The sequence below is a fragment of the Diplotaxodon limnothrissa genome, linkage group LG1, assembly GCF_057381915.1.
Source record: "Diplotaxodon limnothrissa isolate DT_005_m linkage group LG1, D_limnothrissa_male_GT1.1, whole genome shotgun sequence".
NCBI classification, from domain to species: domain Eukaryota; kingdom Metazoa; phylum Chordata; class Actinopteri; order Cichliformes; family Cichlidae; genus Diplotaxodon; species Diplotaxodon limnothrissa.
This window is the reverse complement of record NC_140596.1, coordinates 42,402,168-42,424,360: the sequence shown is the minus strand read 5'-3', so window position 1 is coordinate 42,424,360 and position 22,193 is coordinate 42,402,168. Positions and strand designations below refer to the sequence as shown.

General features: G+C 42.3%; 1 protein-coding gene across 3 annotated transcripts in view; it reads left to right on the top strand.

Annotated features, from left to right (window-relative positions):
- Window positions 1-22,193, top strand: part of arnt2 (aryl-hydrocarbon receptor nuclear translocator 2) — a 66,730-nt gene that overhangs the window by 28,926 nt on the left and 15,611 nt on the right. For all 3 annotated transcript variants that reach the window (XM_085350610.1, XM_085350601.1, XM_085350619.1), the window contains exons 7-12: window positions 4,724-4,789; window positions 5,209-5,294; window positions 10,824-10,900; window positions 14,964-15,098; window positions 17,020-17,094; window positions 21,034-21,185. In XM_085350610.1, coding sequence (XP_085206736.1) covers window positions 4,724-4,789; window positions 5,209-5,294; window positions 10,824-10,900; window positions 14,964-15,098; window positions 17,020-17,094; window positions 21,034-21,185 — 591 coding nt within the window. The remainder of the gene's footprint in view (window positions 1-4,723; window positions 4,790-5,208; window positions 5,295-10,823; window positions 10,901-14,963; window positions 15,099-17,019; window positions 17,095-21,033; window positions 21,186-22,193) is intronic.

Here is a 22,193-nt window from a genome sequence, read left to right as displayed (position 1 = left end):
ACAGCTCAGTGAAGCAGTTTCATGTGCTGAACATGGTCCACTTAATGTCCCCAGTCTCCCGCTGAATGCTAATCTGCCTACGGTGCCTCTTGCAGGTGGTGGGCTTACAGAAGGGTGGGCTCATGTCGCTTCTTCGGGGTATGCCTGGCTGCGCCCCGTAGGCTAAGGCATGGCCACCAGGTGCTCTCCTTCGGGTCAAACTCCCCAGGCCGAGCTCCAGGGCAGGACCCTGGTAACCCTATCCCACGATGGGTGAACTGTTCCCTGGATTTTACATTCATAGGGCTTTTCTGAATCCCTCTTTGTCTGGTCCCTCACCCAGGATCAATTTGAATGACAACATAGCCCCTGGGATCCCTGGGACAGACAAAACCGCTCTATCACGATAAGGTAGAGATTCACTGTGGGGCATTGATATAGGGATTTGCTAATAACACAGACAATGCGCTAATAAGGCCTGAAGGCCTGATATCTTTACATGGTTTACATCAGGGTTATCAAACTCAACTGCACAGGGGCCAAAAGTCAAGGCACACTTTAGGTCGTGGGCCAAACAAGAAAAACATTTATTGAACACAGTAAAACATGTTTTTTTAAACATAAATATGAATAAAAACAGATGGGAATATTATTCCTTTGGTTATTATTGGTTTGCGAAGCAGCTTGAAGTTCTCTTTTTGTGCTTCAGAGTCACCAAAGTGCCACGTGAACTCAGTGCGCTCAGCTTATCAGCAAAGTGCGCCTTCTTGGTTCAACATTACTGCAACAGGGAAAGTGCGGCAGGTTGCACTGGTGCATTTGTGACAGCTTCACGTGAAACGCCTTCACCGTATCATACATGTCATGTCCATGAACCGACAGGTTTCCTTGCTGAGCTCAAAAACTGTTTTGAGAACTTTCCCATAACTCAGCCAGCGGAGCTCTGCATGAAGGAATGTGGGCAAACTCTGAATCCATTTCCCACATAAAAGACTCAAACTGACGGTGATTTAAACCTTTAGCTCAGATAAAGTTTACAGTTCGCATCACGGTGATCATTACATGCTCCATTTTTAGGACTTTACCACACAGCGTTTCCTGGTGTGTGATGCAGTGATGTGCTGTTAACTCAGCGTACATTTCTCCTGCATCTTTACTCGCATCCTGCTGACTAGTCCGCTTTTTTTCACCGCACAGCACCGGCGCTCCATCTGTTGTAAGTCCAACAAGTTTGTCCCAGGACAGTTTCACCTTGACATACGTTTAAAAAAAATGTCTTTTCCTGTCGTTGTCCCGTGCATCGATTAATGTCCAATATTTCCTCTCCACGGATGAAGATGGCCAGCTGTGCAGTGTCCATCATGTCTGTACTTTCATCCACAGTAAGAGAGTATGCAATAACGTTTTTGCTTCTTTCACACAACTGTGTTCTTAAATCAGTGGCCGTCTCACAAACCCGATCAGCAATCGTGTTTCTGCTCAGGCTCACATTTGCTAAAATCTGCGTTTTTGTCTGGACGGAAGACGTCGCACAGCTTCATCCTGCAGCTCTTCAGAGCGGTACCGGGCTCATTTGGCTCCTCTGCTGCGATAAAACTTGCTTTCACAACAGCTTCACTTTGTGGTTTTGCTCTGGTGACAAACGTCTGCTGAAATGTCAGGTTCTACTTCCTGTAGTTTCTGCGTTTAGGTTTTTCAGCTTATCCTGACGTTTTGTCTCGCAGTGCCGTCTTAAATTAAATTCCTTCATTACAGCCACATTAGCTCCACTAATAAGACTCATGGGTTTACCAGCATGTCTGTAAACATATATTCAGCCTCCCACCGGTGCTGAAAGGCTCTGCTTTCAGAATCTTTTCTCTCCACCATTGTGAGCGGCGAGCTTCACAATAACAGAAGTTTGACTTGATTGATGCGGGAATGTTCCCAGGTAGCCTAGCGTTCAGCAAGGAGGCTGCAGCGCTGCATTATGGGATCTGTGTGTGTTATTAGCGCCTCATATCGCCAGGCCATGCATAACAATAATAATAAATCTATATAAAATGATCTCGCGGGCCGGATATAAATGTCCGCCGGGCTGGATGTGGCCCGCAGGCCTTGAGTTTGACACGTTGTTAACATATCCTGACTTTACTAAGATTAGGATACAGTGGGTTTAAATCAAGTCTTCGAAGTGTGAGTATATTTTGTCGATAAGGTATTTTACAGTGATGACTTGTTGATTCTTCTGTAACATTAGATTTGTACCTAGTCAGCTGTGAAAGTGCACTCACCAGGCTTCTAAATGCCACGAAAGAAAAATCCAATATATGGCTCATACCTGATTTTTAAATGACCTTTTTCACACCACATATGCTCAGGCTATATGCCTTTTTATCCTTAAGTAATATTACTAGAAATGTTGTCTCACAGTTTTCTTACCAGGTGGCTGATGTTCTGTATACAGCTCATTAGGATTTCCCTCTGTGTATATTCTCTCCACGCCATCGCTTCAGACCCTTTGCAAATCCAGTTTGTTTCTAAATTTGTCTTTTTCTCTGTGTCAGGATGTGACTCGGTTTGCCCCACAGCCCTCATTACCCTTTGGCAGAAATGACATGAAAGCAGCACTGACTCCTTTGAGAGCTTAGAAAAGCCTCGCCTTTTCCATTTTTTCCCCTAACATGCTGTTTTTGTTATTGCCAGAGTGTGCTCTTAGCTTGTTTGGTCTGGATCTGTCACAAAGGCCTGAGAGTTGCACGGAGCTCAGTGTGTTATATTCTCAGAAATCTGTCGACTTTTTTCCTGTTGCTATTCTGGCTCTTCATAATGCAAACAGCATGCTGGAAACACTGAAATGCATCCCCTCTGTGGCACATGCAGAAACAGCACTAAAGGAGAACGCAGCATGATCACCAGGCTAACATTTCTGTGGAGCCTTTATTAGATTGAGTCTCGTTTATGTAACGTTCATCTGCAGAACTAACCTATGGAGAGAAATTTGCCTCAGAAGTGCTGCAAATGTGTGTGAGATGATGTAAAGCATGAACTTTACAAACGTGTACAATAATTTGTAGGTAACTTTTAAAGGCTAATGAAGTTGTGCTTCAATCCACACAGAAATATGAAGCAATGTGACGACACGTAAAACTGTTTAACAAACTATTTTCCATCCAAAGCTGAATAAATACACACAAATCTTAGTTTACACTTGTGGATCATATCTTACACATTTGCAACACCTTTGAGGCAGATATCGATTTAGTTATTAAATGGTAGCAGTGTCACCTTCATTATGTCCATTAGGTCGTCTACTGATTGGACGCTGGTGGTTCGATCCCTAACTTGGACAATATACTAACCCCAAGATGCTCTCCGATACATTGGAGTATGAATGTGTGTAGATATTAGAGAACACCTTAGGAAAGCATAGGAAAAAGTGCTTGCATGAATAAGTCTAAAAAGGTGACTGAAGCTGCTATTGGTCGCTTCACTCTTGCTCTCTGCTGTGCCTTCATCGCTCAGATGCAGTCAATCCGCTGCACTATATTAGCTGCACTGTATAAAGCCGCTCCTAAACGATAGGTGTCGCCAATCAGACAATATCGTGCCATAACGCTGAAAGCCAAGTGGGTCTTTTCACAAAATCAAGTTTGCAACATCTCTTTTTGTGTGTCAGTGTAGCTTCTGTGTAGGATTACTATTAAAGTGGCGGTAAAAACTGGCATGATAGTACGCTCGTGTCTTCAACCCAGCTGCATCGGCCGCGGCACAAAGCACCAAGTTATGAAATTTAAGATGCGCACGACCGGCCGATGCACCACAAAGATTGTCTCGTGACACAGAATGTGATTTGAAAATCATCTTGAGACGCAAGCCATGTGGCGAGCATAAAAACCACTGGACTGAAGGCATATTGTATACCGCAGTGGTCCCCAACCCCCGGGCCTCGGACCGGTACCGGTCCGTGAATATATTGTCGGGCATAAACCGGTCCGTGGCGCAAAAAAAGGTTGGGGACGCTGGTATGCAGGGCTTTGAGGGACAGTAAAAACTCCCTATATAAGAATCAGTCCATTTACCGTGCACTGTTTTGTTTTGTTTTCGTCCTTCTTCTTCTTTATTGTGCTGGTAATGTGATGTGTGAAGGCTGAAGGCAGTACCTTCCTTGGTGTGGTTGCAGGTGTTCCCCAGGGATCAGTTCTGGGCCATCAACAAGTATCAATTTCCATTTTTATGCTGATGACACTGTGATGTATTCTGTTGGTTCCACACCTCAGCTCCAACAATCCTTTGATACTGTTCAGCAAATTAGTTTCCAATGTTTCCAACACTAAATTAAATTCATTGAATTTTCCTTGGTTTGAAGATTGATTTAGTATTGAAATATAAATACTTCAGAATTTTGACTGATGACTCTTGAAAAGACTTTTGTCTTCCAATATGTGATCTTACAACATGCGTTCACAAAATCTGGTGCCAAGGGTTTGCACTCAGTTGGAGAAAAAAGTACTTACGCAGGGAATCGGCTCCACAATGAGCTACGTTTGAAGCAGCCTGTTTCTCTGAGTTTAAACAAATGCTTAATATTTTAAATAGTCAACGATCAGCATACAAATGTTTCAATGGATGAATTATCTGACAGCTCTGTGAGTAGTGAGTACTCTGTAACTGTCTCATTTTGGCATCTGTAGTTCAAGATGTGCACACTTTGTTCTGTTGCAGTTCTGTAACACTGTTGTCTGTGTTGTGTGTTTGTGTGTAGATGTGGCAGTGCTCCTCTGGATCACATCTCCTTAAACCGCCTGGCTAACATGAGAAAGCGATACAGGTATGTTTAAGGCTTTAATGGCAGCCATGGTTGTGATCCAGGCGTAACTCCTGACTTTTCTGGGGTTGAATGGAATATAGACACTAAGCTTTATAGCTGTTACCAACTAAACCTTTATACAGTAAATATTTTCCTAAAAAGGAGCTTTTATTTTAACAGTCAGAGCCTTCGAGTTCTTCTTGTACTAAAGATTTAAATGCAACAGTGTAATCATATTTCCACCAAAGCAACCTGATACTCCGAGTTGTGGGTACATTTTTAAGGAACTAAAAAGTTATATCAGAAATTCTCTTCTCATTTCATCATTATGTTGTATTCATTTTTAAGTGTAAAACTTGTTTCTTTCAACGGAAAAATGAAACTGCAATGTAGCGCTGTCTGTGTTGCTAACATGTTTTGGTTTTTCCCTCCTTTGTCAGGAATGGCCTCGGGCCCTCAAAAGAAGGAGAGGCTCAGTACTCTGTGGTGCATTGCACTGGCTACATCAAAGCCTGGCCCCCTGCAGGTAAACAAGAGTGCACTCATACATATCACACTTCTACTGAGAGTTCTTGTAAGTGAGATGTGGTGGTGGCCTCTGCTGAGCTCTGGATCAAGACTTCAGTCTAGCTGTATCTCTGTATCTACAGAGTTCAAACAGTTTCTTGGTGTCTTGTGACAAAAGGCTTTTTTTCCTGTCAAGTTCAAATACAGTCCAAAGGAAACATTACATCTTCTCAAGTCTTTGACAGCTGGAGTGGTGTTGTACTGTGTCTTTTGGCTGATGGGTTTCCCAGCGGACAGTTGGGTGTTTACAATGAGAACAAGCTTGCGTGTCTCAGCCTCCCTTTCTCACTCCCACTGTAAAAGGTTCTTATGCAGTGCTTCTCTACTTTACCTTAGCCCTCAAAGTGCTTTATACAGCATGTTATTCACCCATTCACACTCTGATGAACACATCAGGAGCCACTCAGGGTTCAGTATCTTGCCCAGGAATACTTTGGCATGCAGACTGGAAACAGGGCTGGTACTTCCATCTGTTGGTGAATGAACAAGTGACCTTTTAATTAGCAGATGAGCTGCTCTACCTGGGTGAGTCACAGCCATAATGATACATACTCAGGAAGATGTGCTATACAGCTCAGCTGGACTGGGGGACAAAATGTTAAAATAGATTTTCTTTGATAGAAATGAGCGATGCCCAATATAAAGTCAGTACAAATCATTCTGTCTGTGTTCTGACAGACAACACAAAAGTCCAACGACAGTGAGAGTAGGACTGAGCCAATCCTGTGGTTGGCACAGAGTTAGAGCCACTTCAGATTAAGTTGAAACACATGAAAACATGAGGATCAGCATCATGTCCACAAAGGCTTGGGTATGCTGTATGTGGCTGCAGACACGAGTGAGATGAGCAGTAGCGTTACTTATTATGGAACCCTGCAAACACATACCAAGGCTCAAAAGACATTGTTGATCAGAAGTAGTAACATTTACTTACACCGAAACAGAAACTTTACAGCTTCAGTCAGCTCTTACTACTGATGGTGTTTTACAAACGGAAGCAGTCCCATCCTTCCACTGTTCACTGTTTACCTGTTCAAGACCTTAAAGTTCCAGATATTTTCAACTGCATAATTCTGTATGGCAAAAATTAAGAGCGACGCTGATACCACAACAGGCAACAGCTGTAAAAGACAGTCAAAAAGTAAGGCCAGTAAACCGCAAAGTAAAACCAGTTAGTGAAACCATTAAGCACAGTCAAAAATGTCAGATATACACGGCTGATTAAAGTAAATGACCCTCATTACCAACTCGGTCCATAACCATTTCTGTTAGCACTTGCCCAGTGGCAGGTGGTGGATGAACAAACAGCTGCATCTCATCTACCACACTGAATATGCAGTGAAGCTGCAGATCCATCATCAGATCCATGTTTGAGCCTTATTTATGTATTAATTGCACTGGAGCATACGTGGACCGCAACTGAGGGAATATATGAGTTTTGTTTTATGTTCTCCTCGGTGTAAATGAGAACATTTCTTAACTTTGTTCTGAGGACATAATCTTTTGAGGTTTTTTTCTTTCACTGTGTCACGTTTTTAGTTGGTGTTGGGGCCCATTCGCAATGCTCAGTGCACAGCTCCCTGAATATCGCTTGGTGCTGTACTGCTATTGGGGTCGCAAATCCCGAAAGATCAAATATGCTGTTTGTGCTGCTGTGCTTGACTGTGGGGAAAAAATACCCCCACAGGTCAAAGGCTTCTCCTGTCGGAAGACAAAAAAGGTAAAACTGTCAGTTTAAAAGTGCCAAAGTGTATTTAAGTTGGTTCCACTCAACAGGATGTTATTAAGGGAGACAGCATCATGCGCTGGAGTTGAGCACTACTTGTACTTGGCCTGGTTTACGCAGGTAATAAACTCCAAAGATTGGAAAATACCAGCACTGTTGTTCACCAGTGGGTGGTGGGGCTGGTTCAGCATGCCCTGCCTCAGAGATCTTCCCCATAAAGGCAATCATATGTTCTTTCATGTCTTTCATCAAAAGACACTTGACCGCTTTGGTTCGATTGTTGAGGAGATTGCACCTTGGTTGGTTGCCCACAACCAGCCAATGATGTCACGCGCTGTACTGGCACAAGATGGCACTAGACATGTTTTAAAAACTCTACTTTTAAGCACTTCTTTCTTAAATCCAAAACACACAGTGTTACTTCTGTGTCAGCTTTTGAGAGCAGGGCCCCATAGTGTGAATTGTCTTTATAACATGAAGTGCTTCATGTCGAAACCTTCATTCTAACAGACAGCAAAGGGCAAGTCATCTGGTTTCAAATGAAATCAGACTGTGTCAAAGTGTGAATTTGAAAACTGTCTTTGGTGTCCTGACTGTAAACGCGTAAACACTGCTGTTATAAGTTGATGGTCTTCACTAATTTCAAGCCTTATTGAATACATCATGAAGTTAATTTTGTACATTATGTTTTCGGATGGATCTTTGTCTGAAGTGCCCACCATGTAACCCCGGCTCTCTGAAAACTGCCAAAGATGAAGGAGGAGTGTTAACCATCTCTTTGAAGATTGCTAACTGCAGCTGGGCAAGTGATGTTGTTAACCTGTCTTTAAACTCAGTGTTCCCCTGAGAGGATCCAGTGATAGTCGTAGCTAATATTGCTAAGCTTTAATAGCAGCGGGGAAACAAAAACAGAAGGGCCTTCTCCTCAACATGACACACACACACAAAATGTAAAAATATAAAGTCTGAAAACAGAAAACCTTTGAGGTGCACGTCTTTCAGATGACTGGTCTTTACATGTACATGGCATTTACGGACCTACCGTGGAGGAGCTACCACTGGTGATGCCAGAAGGTTTGGGTCCGATGCCGAGTGAGGATTAAAAGAGAACCACTGCTCATTCCTTGCAACTAGTTTCAAAATACCAAGACGGCAAAAGTGAAAGTGTTCACCTGAAGGCTGACATGGCTGTGTCCATCTTTTATATAAACGGTTGGGTAAAGTGTTGGCAAACATTTTTCAAACTGAAGATGAACCACTTTCTTTGGACCCCCAGTTTTAAGCAAATGCCTCTTACAGATAAAATAACTGTCGCCCAGCTATTTTATCTAGGAGCTGCCTTTTTTACCATTTATTTGAACTTTTGTAAGCCAGCGGTAATTTTTAAGAGGCAAAGGAAGATTGACAAAGACACAAAAGTTTATATAGGAGTTTAAAAAAATCAATCCAGCTAAAAACAAATCTGCTTCTCCCAAATGTTGGTCGAACTCCGTGTATGATTTATATGAAATTTGTTCATAAATCAGATTTCTTACAGCTGTGTTACCGTATGTTATCATGAGGGGAAAAGCCCGTATTTACAATGTAACACGCACGTGCGTGGTATGCTGCCGTGGTCTCAGACCAGGTGTCTAAATTGATGACGTGACAAAGTAGAGCGATGAGACTGAGCAACACCAAATAAAAACAACAAAATTCCTCCCGGGGTTCTCAGGAATAATTCCACATGTGTTTTGCAATCAGGGACATATGGTCTCTCTTCCTTGAGCTAAAAATACTCCTTTGGAATGTTCTGGACACAATACATCGGGTATCAAGCAACATAAAGACGCTTATAAACTTCAGATGGATAACAGAGACACGCTATGAAAAATCCAGACACGCACAGTTCCACTTTAATGAGCGTGCATTTGGTGTTGGCTGAACATTGAGAAATGTAGCCACAGATGACGATGAAGTCATCGTCTTATTTGGAACTTGGATTTTTGTCTGTCTGTGCATTTGTATTTCCTGCTGTCGTTTAGTCAAAAGTATTTTAGCTTCATCCCACAGTACAAAGTTCATTCATCAGTGACTTCTGGCAAAAATGAAAGAGGAATTGATTTAACTTCTTTATTTTTGCCTTTTTGTGGTCTAACTTCTGTTTTTAACTGGAATTATGACGTGACATGAAAGGCTTCACTTGAACAGATTTCACTCAAAACATCTCAGCCCATCCAAACATGTGGCGTTTGCAGAAATGGAAAACAATGTTTTAAAGGTCATTTTATGATTGGTTAGTTATGATTGGGGTCAAAGCATCGGAGAATATTTAAAATGTGCTGACACAGCAAAATAGTAGTGAACAATGGTAGCGCTGGCTGATCCAGGATATTATAGCGAATGCCCATAACTGGCTATCACAAAGTGCATGCGTTAGAAAAGCTGAAAGGGCTTCCTTGATCCAGTCTGGGCATTTTGGGGTTCATGGTTAATGATGGACTGGATGTCAGCCAGTAGATTACTTCTCACTGCTTGAATTTTGTCTGACGTAGCTCCTCTGCTCTTTGTATGAGGATTAAAAACCAAAGGTTTTAGTGGGTGAAACACAGTTAGCCAACCTGACAAACTATGGCTTTCCTGTCAGCTAATCTGTAATCCAGGAAACAGAGGAATACAGTCCCGTGTCTGTGTGCTTGTTTTTGAGCATATTTAGTTGGATGGTATTAAAAGCACTAAAATCAAAGAACATAACTCTCACATCAGCTCCAAATGCCCCCAGATGAGGAAGGATTTCATGATGTGCCGTGTAAGGGCCACTGATCTGTAGTCGTTCAGTTCAAGTGGACACTGGTACTGGCAGAATACAGGATGCTTCCACAGTGTCGACTCAGATTGAAGATCCTGTTGAGAAGTAGACACAGTTAGGGGGGGAAGCACAGTCCTCAAGCAGCTTTGAACACACCCTCTGGGCCATCAGCCTTCCCAGAGCTTAGGCTTCCTAGCTCCAGTCTCACCCATGCCTCTGTGACGTAAAAGAGGCACAGGTGTGAGAGGGGAAGTACCTGATCCATATTAGAAATGCAAGGAGGAGGAGAAGCAGTGGGACTGGGTGTGACCATATAGTCAAATCCGTTGAAGAACTGGTTGAGTCCATCAGCTCCTTAAATGGCTCTTTTCTTTTTGTTGAAGCCAGAGATGGCACAGATTCCCCATCCATCTCTAAACGTTACCCTTTTCTGGTTGAAAATTGCCTTCATGTCACTAGTTTGTTATTGTGGAAACAGCATACAGTCTTTGTGGGTATGATTGTGTGTCTACAGAGGTTCATGTCAATCTATCTGTTTCCACTAGCACGCTCAGAGCAGGCGCCCTCAGAGCTTCAGCAGCATCAGGTGTCCATTTCCTGACTGGGAGTTTAGTTGCAGACGATCTTTGGCATTACCATACAATATAAGGGTGAAACCAGTTAGATCCACATTGAAGTCGGGCGATGATTCAACCATGTTTCAGTAAAACATATGAGACTGCACTCACAGTATACTAAGTCTCAACCAATATCTGCAGCACATCACTTTAAGTTGGCAGAGAGTTGACATTTCCCATGATGACTGTTGGCAGAAAGGGCTTAATGTCACCACTTCTAAGCCTTCAGAGCTAATCTGTTTCACTGAAAAATCTCTTCTCCTGAGTAAACACTTCCCACAGAAGGATCTGTCTGTGCTCGACAAAAAACACACTTTATGTTTCACACCTTGCTCTTTTCCTTTCTCTTGTGCTCAGGTATGACTATACCAGAAGAAGACACAGAGGCGGGTCAGACTGGAAAGTACTGCCTCGTGGCTATTGGAAGACTGCAGGTGTGTGGTGACACAAACAATTTAAACACTTTGATAAAATGGAAGGAATGGCTGTGTTTGTGTGTTTTTATGTATTCCATGTGGACAGAACATCTCTGTCTTTGAATACCAGTGTTTTCAGGTCCACAGGTGTATAAAATCAAGCAGCTAGCCGTAGAGTCTGCCGTTAGAAATTTTTGAAAGAATAGTTTGTTCTGAAAAGCTCACTTAATTTGAGCGAGTTATTGTAAGATGAATAGGACTCTTCCCTCCTTGATTATTCTGCAACTGTAAGTGATATTGTTGTAACGTGTGCAGAAAGTGGCAGACTATGTAAATGTGTAGCATGCATAAAATTCTCCAATGATCTGTTGAATGAATAACTGCAAGATGTGTGCCGAGAGCTTTATCACAGGTGTGTGTTAGCACAGGGCTGTTCGATATAACCATATATATGGATGACGATATAAAAACGTCTATGTTGCATTTTACGCTATCGTTTGTTTCGTGGTGTCGCAAAATAAACTGTTTACGGTAATATTTTTTCATGGTTCTGATGTCACTGTAGTGTTTATATTCATTTCTTAAAGTTCTCTCTTTCTCTTATATTTAATATAACCACACTACGGACGGACAAGCACCTGTATTTATGCGTTGTCGTTAGCAACAACAACAGTAAAACCATCGCGTGTCCGCTTGTTTATGTTCCACATAAACCTTTCACAATAAAGCGCAAGATCCTGTTGAGACTTTTCAAAATAAACTGAATCACATGAAAGAGCAGATTATTTACGGATGAGAAGTAAAAAAGAGCCGCCAGGTGTTAAAAAATAAAGCTTAGACTCAAACGTTAGAACAGGTTTTCCCCGCAGCACGCCGTGTAATAAATACTCACAAAGAAAACGGCGCCGTTACAACTTATGTCTAAAAATGTATCGTTTCATGCATCGGTTAAAACACTCGACTCCAGCTACACGACGCGCAGCTGGAAACACTTCACGCAAGTCGAGCTGCCCGAGATTCACAGAATTTACAGCAAATGTTACATTTTTGTGATTTATATCGTTATTGGACGATAGATGTCTTATATCGGGAGATGAGATTTTGGTCATATCGCACAGCCCTATGTTAGCATAGCTTTAGTATTTGTAACTTAGCAGTGGGAAGAGTGATCCAATGTAAAGTGAACTGGGATAGATGTACTCCTGCAGATGAGTTGATGGACTTCAGGTGTACATGTCTTACATTTACTCAGGCACAAAAACAAGAAGCAAACAGAGAGGAGAGCAGTGAGCGAGAGGAGGTATTTCCAGCGCCATGACATATATAATTGTCTTTCGTATTCAACGAGGCAAACAATGTTGATTAGACAAATAACTTAAAATGAATGTACAGTGAAATACATTCGTTTTTTTAGGGGTTATTTTAAATTCTCATTGAATTGCCCTAGCATCCTCATTTATGGGAGATGTTTACATTGTATTTAATATTATATTGTATTGTATTGTCGAGGCGTTCCCAGGCACGCGATAGCTATATTCTCTCCACTGAGTCCCGGGTCTACTCCAGGATCTCCTCCCGATAGGACCTCCCTGGTCTGAACACCTTACCCAGGAGGCACCTGCCTTAACTGGCTCCTTTCAATGTGGAGGAGCAACGACTCCTGAATGATTGAACTCCTCACCCTATCGCTAAGGGAGAGCCATTTCTTATCTGCAATCTTTCCCGACACTGGGCATCAATTAAATGTAAAACAATTAGATTAAACATATAGTAGATTTGGTACCGACTAGTGACAGTAGTAACAATTAGTTAAGCACATCCCTAGTATCAAACAACAGCTATGAAGAGAGACAGAATATCAGTCAGAATAAACACATTACATAGAATTTATAAATTGATTTGCATCTCACTGTGTGAAGTATTTGATCCCCAAACGAAGCATGACGAAGTACTTGGTGGAGAAACCTTTGTTGGCAAGCCCAGCAGTAAGATGTTTGCACTTGAGCTCTGACCAGTGTGACACTTTATTTAAGGTTGCTTGGATCCCAGTACTCATCATGGAGCAGCTTTCCAGCCACTCACTGCAATCTTGTTTCATTCGCTCTCGCTGTCTGCTTCTGCTCCTCAAGTTCACCTCCCTTCCAGGTTCTGCCGTCCTCCTAAAATACGGGAGGCATGATTGGCTCATGATGACTGGCTGCCAAACAGCCTTCCCTGACACCACACCCTGAACCCAACCAGCTGAGCCACAAACCGCACCACGCCACACATTTTAGGATTGATTTGGACTCCTCTTAACAGGAACTCTTGAAGTCACTTAGATTTCTTGGCTGCCAAACGGAAGCTCAAAACTTCAGCGCCACAGATTTTCTATAGTGAGGTCTGGAAACTGGGTAGCCCACTGCTTGACATTATGGTTCTTCTTTAGCCATTCCTATGTTGCATTGGCAGTATGTTTTGGGTCATTATCATGCTGGAAGACCACACACGACTCATCTTCAGTGTTCTGGCTGAGGGAAGGAGTTTCTTGTCCAGCGTTTTAGGGTACATGTCCCCGTTCATTGGCCCCTTAATGCAATGAAGACGTCTAGCAGAAAAACGACCCCAAAGCATCATGTTTCCCACCTCCGAGTTTGGCTGTGGGGATGGTGTTCTTTGAATCATACTCAGCATTTCTTGTCCTCCAAACATGGCAGGTCGAGTTAGAGCTAGATTTTTCTTTCATCTGACCACAGCCCTTTCTCCGAAGCCTTCTCTGATTCATGTAGATGTTCACTGGCAAACTCAAGACAGGCCTGTTCATGTGCCTTCTTGAGGCTGGGGAATTTGCAGACACCGCAACATTGTGATTCAATCCAATTTTATTTGCATAGCACGAAATCACAACAGTTGCCTCAAGACATTTTATGTTTTCAGACCTTACCATGACACATAGAAAACCCCAACATTCAAATGACCTCCTATGAACAACACTTGGTAATGTTGGGAAGGAAAACAAGAAGAAGCCTCTGGCAGAAGCAGACTCAGGGAGGGGCAGCCATCTGTCACAGCTTGTTTGTCAGTGCATCATGGAAGACACCAGCAACATGGGGATTCAGGGTCACCTGATCCAACCCTAGCTGTAGGCTTTATCAAAAGGGAAAGTTTAAATTCTAATCTTAAAAGTAGAGGGTGTCTGCCTCCAGTCTAAACTGGACACTGGTTCCACAGCGGCCTGAAAGTTGAAGGCTCTGTCAACAGTGTTCTTAATGAATGTGGTCCCACCTGCCTTTATAATCATCCTCACCTCATGCGCCATGATTTTGATGGAGCTCTAGACTGAAGGCGATTGATGTTGGTTTTTTTTCCATTTATGAACAAGTTGCCACCTTCTCACCCATTCAAACAAGCACTTTCTATCTGCTTTTTCCTATCGAGCATTCATACGGAGAGCAACTTTGGGTTAATATTTTGCCCGAGGATATTTGGCATGCAGACTGGAGCAGCCAGGGATTTTCCCCTAAACCACCCCCAAGTTTACAGCACCTGAAATTCCCAGACGGCTTCTATCCAAATGCTAACCAGGCCCAACCCTGCTTAGCCTCCGAGATCAGACAAGCTCAGGCTTGCTCACAGTGCTATGCAGGTCTACAGTATTGTCCCCAACGTCCTTTGACGGCTCTTTGGTCTTGCCCATGGTGGTGCAGAGGAAAAGAAATCTGTGATCAAGTTTGATGTATATACATAATATTTTGATATCAGGAGTATCTGTAATTGATTTATTGTTGTGCAATGTTGATTTATTGTAATCTTTGGGGGCCAGAATCCTGGCTGTTATATTGGATCAAATACTTATTTCATGTAAATCAATTTGCAACTTTTACGCAGTGTGTTTTTTCAAAATTGTGGTTGATATTGAATCATACATATTTTGTTCTGTGTTTTCACTGAAGCACTACAAATTGCTTACAGTTTTTCTCTTTACCACTTTTGGCAGTCAGATCACCAAATAGAAGGTTGTAATAACCCCCCATTAACCTTCCTGAATCTCTTCTTCATACACCTAAATGGCGTTAAATGTGTGTGTGTGGGGCTTCCTCAGGTGACCAGCTCTCCAGTCTCAATGGATATGAATGGCCTGTCAGTTCCCACAGAGTTCCTGTCACGTCACAACTCTGATGGTGTCATCACTTTTGTGGATCCACGCTGCATCAGTGTCATTGGTTATCAGCCTCAGGTCAGACTTTGTACTATGAATGTCATGAAAAAAGACGACAGTTATCATGTTGTTAATGTGTTTTATGCAGTGCAAAATAATGCAAAATAATGCATAGTAAGTATGGAACGCCAGGACTGCCATAATGAATTAAATACACCATTAAATAATTAATTACATAAATATTTCTGACACATGTAATTAATTAATTCTTGACACATTTAAATAATTATTTAATGATTTATTTATTTAATTCATTTTGGCACTTTTGTCCCCTTCATCTCGCTCCTTGAAATAATTTTATTTGTCAGCCTCACACATCAAACTAAGTGGGCGGGGTTAACACTGCCCATGCAGCTCAGACAACAATTTTACACGTATGATCTTAAAACAGGACACAGCCACTATACGTGCTGGCCTCATATCAAATGTGAAGGCAGACTGAGTCTATGTTTGACGTTTGTTTATATCTAATCTTCCTTTTCAAACATTTAAACAGCAGCGAGTCTGCAGCTGAGGGAATACAAACTCAAACTGTCGGAACAGGTTTGCTCATTTCTTGCGTGGATTCATTTGGTGATTTATTAAATGTGTAACTGTTATTCTAATCTGCTGCTGAGTCTCTTGCGCTGATTAAAATGCAGATAACACAGATCACACCTGTTCAACCAATCACTTTCATTCCACTTTGATCTGGACAAACTGACGGTTCATCTCTGTTACAGTGTTGCTATGTGTTTGTGTTCTTTATGCTGTAGATTTTCACGTCTCTGGAATAGTTGGCAGTAATACGGATGATTTTCTGTAAAATCATACTGATATGAGCCGTGACATATTCGTAGATGACCGTTAGATAGTCAGCTGGGAAACTCTGTTAACTCATGGAGCTGAGGATATCGTGGATATGCTGACCTCGCTCCGTGGTGTACAGGGCCGTTTACCCTCATGATTAATATTCGCAATAAAAATATTAGCCGAACATCATGAAGTCTGTATGTGTTTCATAGTGTCGAACAACCTTTGTACAGTTAAAGCCAGCAGTTACTACATGACGGAAACACCAACGTTATCTCTTTTATGCGTTTATACACAGGTCACGCTGATTACTGAACAAAAACCCAAAGATCAGATGTTAATCGAATTTATTTGCTCTCTCTCCTCCTTAAACATGTTTTTAATGTTAGTTATAATTCAGAATTATACTGAAACACGTAGGACACATAAGAACATCAGGAAATAAAACACCGATAAATATAACCTCAGTAAAAGAAGTCAGCGGGGGTTACTACAGCTGTGTACCGGGGCCTGCACTTTGTCGGTGGGATTGCTTGCGAGGCGAGCGGGTCTATCCCACGCTTTGCCGTGAGACTGGGCAGACATCTCCGAAATCATCGAAACACTTTTGCAAAGAGGCTGTATCTAAGCGTATGCAGCTGTCTTTGTTTGCCTTGTGGATGGACTGGAAGACGTACCCTGTTTCTCACCTAGTGACATCAGGGATATTCTCCAGCCCTGCCATGTCACCGAAGAAGATAAGGGGTTAAGAAAATAAATGGATGGATGATTGATGAGTGACCCAGCACAACACTCGAGAATAGTTTTACAAAAGTGCAAACAGGAAGAAGGAGAACACAGAGAATTTACGTTCATTTCACAACTACTTGCTAGCCCATATAGACTTTTATTGACTGACTTAAGAAATACAATTGAGTCATCTGTTTGTTATATTAGGATACAAAAACACATCCTGTTTGTTGAAGGTCATCTCACTCTAATATAACTGTTATATTGTTGTTGATATTTTTTCTTTTTAGTCACTTTATTCAAATATAATTACATCTATAATATCTGCCAGGAAAATAAATGCATACACCCCAAATTAATGTGGTATAATTGAAGCAAGAATAAGCTCCTAACAACTGACTGTTTTCTTGTCCTTCAGGACCTGCTGGGGAAAGATATTCTGGAGTTCTGCCACCCCGAAGACCAGAGCCACCTGAGAGAAAGTTTTCAACAGGTAAGACTGCACTGTAGCTTTTCGTCTTTCTGTACTCATTCACCGTCAGCAGAAGAAGCTTTTACATCAGATTACCTGGGCTGGCAGGGAGGATATAAACACAGCTGAATACATTCATAGAGAAAATTTGGATGTTACTTTGAAGCAGTCATTAGAGGCTCATCCATCCATTGATCACATTCATGAAGCTCTTTCCTGTCAGCATCAGTCATCCAACATGTTTTATTCCTAGACGAACAGGTAGTTTTTCATCTGCTGTGGATTTTTCCATGTGTTCCTGTTTCCTTTGAGCTTAGCTCAAACAATGAAACACAGCAGTTGTGGTGTTTAGTTACTGATCACTATCACAAGTACAATAGCAAACACTTGATCAGGAAAGGTCAGGCTTGATCAGTCTAAGATAAGTAATGGGGAGAAGAGAAATCCAGTAACACACACATACAAAGTACATCAACAACTCTTTCACAGACACAGTGTTCCATAAGCTGTCTCTCAGCAGGCATCTCTATGGTTGAATGATTGGGTTTACTGATTGTGTATTGTGCTTAAGTCGACCACTTTTTCATTTCTCTCAGTCACAAGTAAAACTGATTGTGATCATGTAGGGGCTTAACTTTAATTTTCTGAAAGGTTACATACTCTGGTCGAATATCATAACTTGACTTGGTGATTAAAACCTTTGCCTCTAACAGAGTTCTGGGCCTAACCCACTGGTGCATAGTTCACATAAATTCGGAAAACATCAAAGTGTAAGTTTTCCAACTACCGCTCTCTACTATGGGGCACATTTGTGGATGGATGCAGAGGAAACATTCCACATGCGTGGACACATGGATTTGGATACTAAGAAAAGCCACTAACGATACCTCCAACAGGGTTAAGATCCCAAACTTCCAAACTATGATTGCATTATGAGTTTGTACTACTTGTACAAAATCTTTTCTGATAAACTTAATTGCCCCTCTAAGAATTGCGTGTACCAGGGTTCCCCGCGGCTATGTTGTTGGGGGGGCTTTCTCCCATGGCAAATTAGTCCTTGCTGAGGGACAAGACAAAGAGCGATTCAGAAGACCGCTATGAGTGAAAAATCAAGGGAACAATTCTGCTACCCTGCCCTAGAGCCAGGCCTTAGCTGGAGGCGCTGTAGGAGTCTGTGCAGTGTATGCCAGGTGATTGGCAATGGCGGGGACCCTGGCGGACTGATCCCCAGCTACCGAGACAAGTGATTAGGACATAAATTGTCACCTCTGTGGTGGGAAAGAACCTGAGCTAGTTGGTTGAGAGGTTGAGAAGTACTGGCTAGATAAGGTCTGGCTCACCTTAACACACCTGGACTCTGGAACCCGGTTCTGGATAGTGTCTCCTGGAGAGAGGCTCTAATCTGTCCAAGTCTGGAGTTGCCCTTGGTGAGAGGCAGCGGGCTGGGGTGGGTATCTCGGTATCTGCTCGGCTTCCTGCCTGTATGTTTGCATTTATTCTGGTGGACAATAAAGTTTCTTACCTGCACCTTCAGGTTGGGGAACGGCCCTGACTTTCTGCCTGTGTTTATGTGCTGAATGACAGTTCAGAGTACCCGGCCTTCTTGTAGTCCCGGAGTGGGGTGCTTGAGGGTGCCCCACCCGGGGACTGTGCCATCCTATTGGGAGACTTCACAACTCAACTGAGGATTTTGTCAGGCAGTGGACCTCCTTAATCCCACTGACACGTCTTCCATAGAGGAAGCAGAATCTGGGGACTAGGGGGATGACTTGTCCATCGCTGGGGGTGAGGTCACTGAGACAGTAAAGCAACTCCTTGGTGGCAGGGCCCATGGAGTGGATGAGATTCACCCTGAGTTCTTGAAGGCACTGCATGTTGTAAGGCTGTCTTGGTTGACACGCCTTTGCAATGTTCTGTGGAGATCTGGGGCGGTACCTTTGGATTGGCAGAACAGGGCGATGGTTCCCATCTTTAATAACAGGGACCAGAGGGTGTGCTCCAACTAGAGGGGGGCCACACTCCTCAGCCTCTCTGGGAAAGTCTATGCATGGGTGCTGGAAAGTAGAGTCTGTCCGTTCAGACCTCAGATACAGGAGGGACAATGTGCTTTTTGTCCAAACCGCGTAACACTGGAACAGCTCCTCAGCCTCTCAAAGATACTTGAGGTTGTATGGGAGTTTGCCCAACCAGTCTGCATGTCGTGAACTTGGAGAAGACATTTTACAGTGTCCCTTAAAGTATTCTGTGGGAGGTGCTTCGGGAGTACGTTAGGCCTGTTGCTATGGGCCATATATCAACCGCTATACAATCTCTGCAAGAGCTTGGTCAGCATTCCCAGCAATAAGTCGGACTCGTTCCCACTGGGTGTTGGACTCCGCCAAGCTGCCATTTGTCACCGATTCTGTTCATAATTTTAATGGACAGAATTTCTAGGCATAGCCAAGTGGCAGAAGGCTTCCACTTGGTTGGTCTCAGAATCTCACCTCTGTTTTTTGCAGTTGATATGGTTCTGTTGGTTTCATCAGGTGCTGGCCTTCAGCTCACACTGGAATGGTCCAGCCAAACAGCAAAAATGAGACCCAGGACATGTTGGAGACACTATATCTCTTGGCTGGCTTGTTAATCCCTTGGTGTTCCCACAGACAAGCTAGAAGAGATGGCTAAGGAGAGGGAGGTCCGGCCTTCTCTGCTTAGGCCCCCACAAACCAGCCCCCGAATAAGCAGAACAAAATGGATAAATTGGACTGTTCCCTCCCTTCTCACACAGGCAGTGTTGTTATCTCAGTCACCAGTCGGACACTGCATTTGGGCAGGTGTTTTTGTGGTCAAATTATCTAAAAGTTATCAGACAGAATTATCAAGTTGACTTTGATGTATGAAACCACGCAAACATAAAAGGGTAATTCACAAGTATATGTACTTATGATGTACGTATTTCAATAAATGATCAAAATACGGGGTAGAAGCGCCTTTTGCTCAAAGTTATTGGGTGAGGACTCTGAGATCAATAATGATCACTTCCAAAGATCAAAGAAAATCTTTCCATATTCTCTACCACAGAATGAGAAAGACGTCACTCCACTTTATTTCTGTGTTTACATACCAAAGTTTAAAAATCAGCTTTGTGACAAATGGATACCAGATCATGCAGATTAAATAACGTCATGAAGTAAAGTTTAATTCTCTAAGTGCCCAATAAAATAGGCAGGAGGGATATCTGGTAACTTCTTTATTTGATTTTGAGTGTGTGGTTTATTGATCGATCTCATTGATAAAGCCATGTGGTACATTTATTTTTGGTTATGTAATTTATTTCACTTTGTGATGTGGGGCATTTGTTTTGATAGCAACAACATATCACTGAGTTTTTCACGGCTGGATTTTACAAGATGAAAATGTTTTCGTCTCCTCTTTCCTCCCCATGTCTGTTGGGGGTGGAAACAAATCCTGTGCTACTCTGGCCTTCCTCCATCCCAAAGTCAACTTGGATGCATTTCACATTGAGAAGAATTGGAGAGCTTTCATTATTCAGACTATAGGCCGAGTGATTTCCTCAGAGAAAGAAAACTCGGGTCATACTGAAAGCACTATTATGACAGCTCAACTCAAAACCTTATTATTAAATGACATTTTAAAACGGCTGCAAATGATATATTTTAACATTCTCCTGCCAGATCAAACTGATTTCCTTGACAACTTGAAGCACTTAAATGGAATAAATAGGTTCCCCCTTTTGTTCTTGGCCTGGTGAATACTGGCATGCTAAAATGGTATAATTACATGCTTGATAAATGAATGTTTCACACTCCCTCAACTGCAAACTTAAAGTGAATTGTTCTAAGATGAAACACAAAAAAAGCTGTTGTCATATTATTTTGATTTTCTGACACACTTGTCACCAACTTGCCTGATAAAACACGGTCAGTGCTGTATTAAACTGTGATTGTCTTGCTTCTGTAGGTGGTGAAATTGAAGGGTCAGGTCCTGTCAGTGATGTATCGTTTCCGGATGAAAAACAGAGAGTGGATGCTGATCCGAACCAGCAGTTTCACCTTTCAGAACCCATACTCTGACGAGATCGAGTACATCATCTGCACCAACACTAATGTGAAGTATGTTCTTTCTGTGTTCCACTATTTATCTAATAATTCAAATGTATTAAGACCATCAATCTAAATGGCTACAGTGGGGTGGGGGTAAAAGGAGAACTATAAAGAGTTTGAAGTTCCAGCAACACTGGTAGTGAAAGAAGAGCTTTATTACTTGACCCGTGTGTTTCGGCCTGTGGCCTTCATTCATCAATTGTGACAAGATGCCTAGCACCATTGTGGAGCCCCCCATGTTTATGACCCACTGCAGGGGTCATTTTAACTCCCTGATATTTTAAAAATGTATTTAACTCTGTTAAATTAAAACCCCATCCTCTCATATTTAATGACTCACTCATGAATTAGTGAATTCTGGAGTGGATGGAAAAAAATTATTGTTTACACATATTTTGTGTCAAAATATGTGTAAAAGGAGCCAAAAGTAGCTGGATGTGATTGCTGAATAAATATATGTAGTTAGATAAAACATGAATAATTACTGCAGGGCCTAATAGGTCACGGGTTGAGACCGATCAGAGTGAGTCAGAACGGGGGAGTGTGTGAGGAACGTGTGGAGAACTGGGCAGGTTGCTGGCTGTATAATAGCAATGTCAAACTAGATTAAACAAATGAACTTTTTCAAGGAATGACAATGACTAATGTAACCTTGAGGGTTTTTAAAGTTGCTAATAAAATTTGATCTCATCTTGTTGCAAGATGGGATCAAAATGACCCCTCCTGATGGCTCTAGTGTCAAGAATGGCTTCTTGACAGTCACCTTTCCATTGACACAATTTATGATTCAGTGAACAGTAGATGGATCAGCTGAAAGGCCAGATGTGTCTCTAAGGTCCTGTTGCTGAATTTCATTTTCCTGTTCCTTAAGGACCTGAAATTCACATACCTGCCACTTTTTCTGTTGTCCTCCATAGGCACAGGTTACTCAGATTTTACTGCATAGCGAGCTGACACGTGACACGTTTTGACTAATAGCTCTTTGGGAATCACCTTCTTGATGTTCAACTAAGGAAA